Source organism: Sinocyclocheilus grahami, unplaced genomic scaffold (genome assembly GCF_001515645.1).
Source record: "Sinocyclocheilus grahami isolate Dianchi unplaced genomic scaffold, SAMN03320097.WGS_v1.1 scaffold380.1, whole genome shotgun sequence".
Taxonomy (NCBI): Eukaryota; Metazoa; Chordata; class Actinopteri; order Cypriniformes; family Cyprinidae; genus Sinocyclocheilus; species Sinocyclocheilus grahami.
This window is the reverse complement of record NW_015505559.1, coordinates 397,197-398,566: the sequence shown is the minus strand read 5'-3', so window position 1 is coordinate 398,566 and position 1,370 is coordinate 397,197. Positions and strand designations below refer to the sequence as shown.

The 1,370-nt window shown below is 33.9% G+C and overlaps 1 protein-coding gene across 1 annotated transcript in view; it reads left to right on the top strand.

Annotated features, from left to right (window-relative positions):
* LOC107549738 (ceroid-lipofuscinosis neuronal protein 5-like) overlaps nucleotides 1-1,370 on the top strand; it is a 10,738-nt gene that overhangs the window by 3,259 nt on the left and 6,109 nt on the right. Inside the window, exon 3 of the mRNA XM_016230915.1 lies at nucleotides 505-563. Within this exon, the coding sequence (XP_016086401.1) occupies nucleotides 505-563 (59 nt within the window). The remainder of the gene's footprint in view (nucleotides 1-504; nucleotides 564-1,370) is intronic.

Here is a 1,370-nt window from a genome sequence, read left to right as displayed (position 1 = left end):
TCAGACTGAAGATAGATAGATGAGACACTTTGCTAAATGTTTCTTATTAAAACCCCTTTGCTCAAAAAGCTTGGCTTAACGCTTGAAGCTGAATATTTTTTCTCTACAAGCGCTTGATTCAATGCCGTTTAAAAAGCATCAGAAAGTTGTTCCTCGTGAAGTTGGCTATTGTGTTGTACATTATATTTATAACATTATCTTTACAAAGTGCAGACTTGAAATGTATTATTAATTATAATAATAATAAATTAATATTATTATTTAGATATCATTTGAATCATATTATTATTAGAATGTATTATAATTACTTTTCGTGGCTTTTATTTTGACAGGATTGTGACAATAAGCGCGTGACTGACCAGACGACTCAATTTAGAGTCACGTGATCAGTGTTCTCTAAAATAAGGATGTGAGACAGAAGCGACGATACAGACCTCAGACAGCTGCAGGACATTAGTGTTTGTGCGAGCCCGTGCTGACATGCTCTGTCAGGAAGTGAAGTAGGCGCGCGACGACCGGCGAAGACCGCAGCGACCACAGCAGGTCTGGCCAGTGCCTTACAAGTAAGTTCAGCTGCAGCCCGATGTGTTCACGCTCACTGTGTCAGCGGGGAATGCACGTGTTTACTTTTTTGCACTATGGCTTATTGGCTTAATGTTTTCAGTTAATACCAATATGAATACTAATATGAAAATAATCACTACCAGTCAAAAGTTTCTGAACGGTAAGATTGTTAATGTTTTTAAAGAAGTCTCTTCTGCTCACCAAGCCTTCCTTTATTTGATCCAACGTTCAGCAAGAGCAGTAATATTGTGAAATATTTTTACCTTTTAAAATGACTGCTTTCTATTTAAATATATATTAAAATGTCATTTATTTCTGCGATCAAAGCTGTATTTTCAGCATCATTTCTCCAGTGTCACGTGATCCTTCAGAAATCATGCTAACATGCTGATTAGATGCTCAACAAGCATTTATCATTATCATTGATATTTAAAAAAGTTGAGCACATTTGTTTTTCAGGATTCTTTGATGAACAGAAAGATCCAAAGATCAGCGTTTACCTGAAATAAAAAGCTTTTGTAACATTATACACTATTCCATTCACAAGCCTGGAGTCGGTATATTTGTTTTATTTCTTTTTTTGGAGTTAAGAAATGATAGAAATGAATACTGTTATTTAGCAAGGATGCTTTAAATTGATCAGAAGTGATGATAAAGTCATTTATAATGTTACAAAAGATTTCCATTTCAGATAAACGCTGTTCTTCTGATCAATTTAAAGCATCCTGAAAAAGTTCTATCCAACTGTTTTCAACATCATCATAATAATAATAATAAAATGTTTTTTGAGAATTAAAATCAGCATA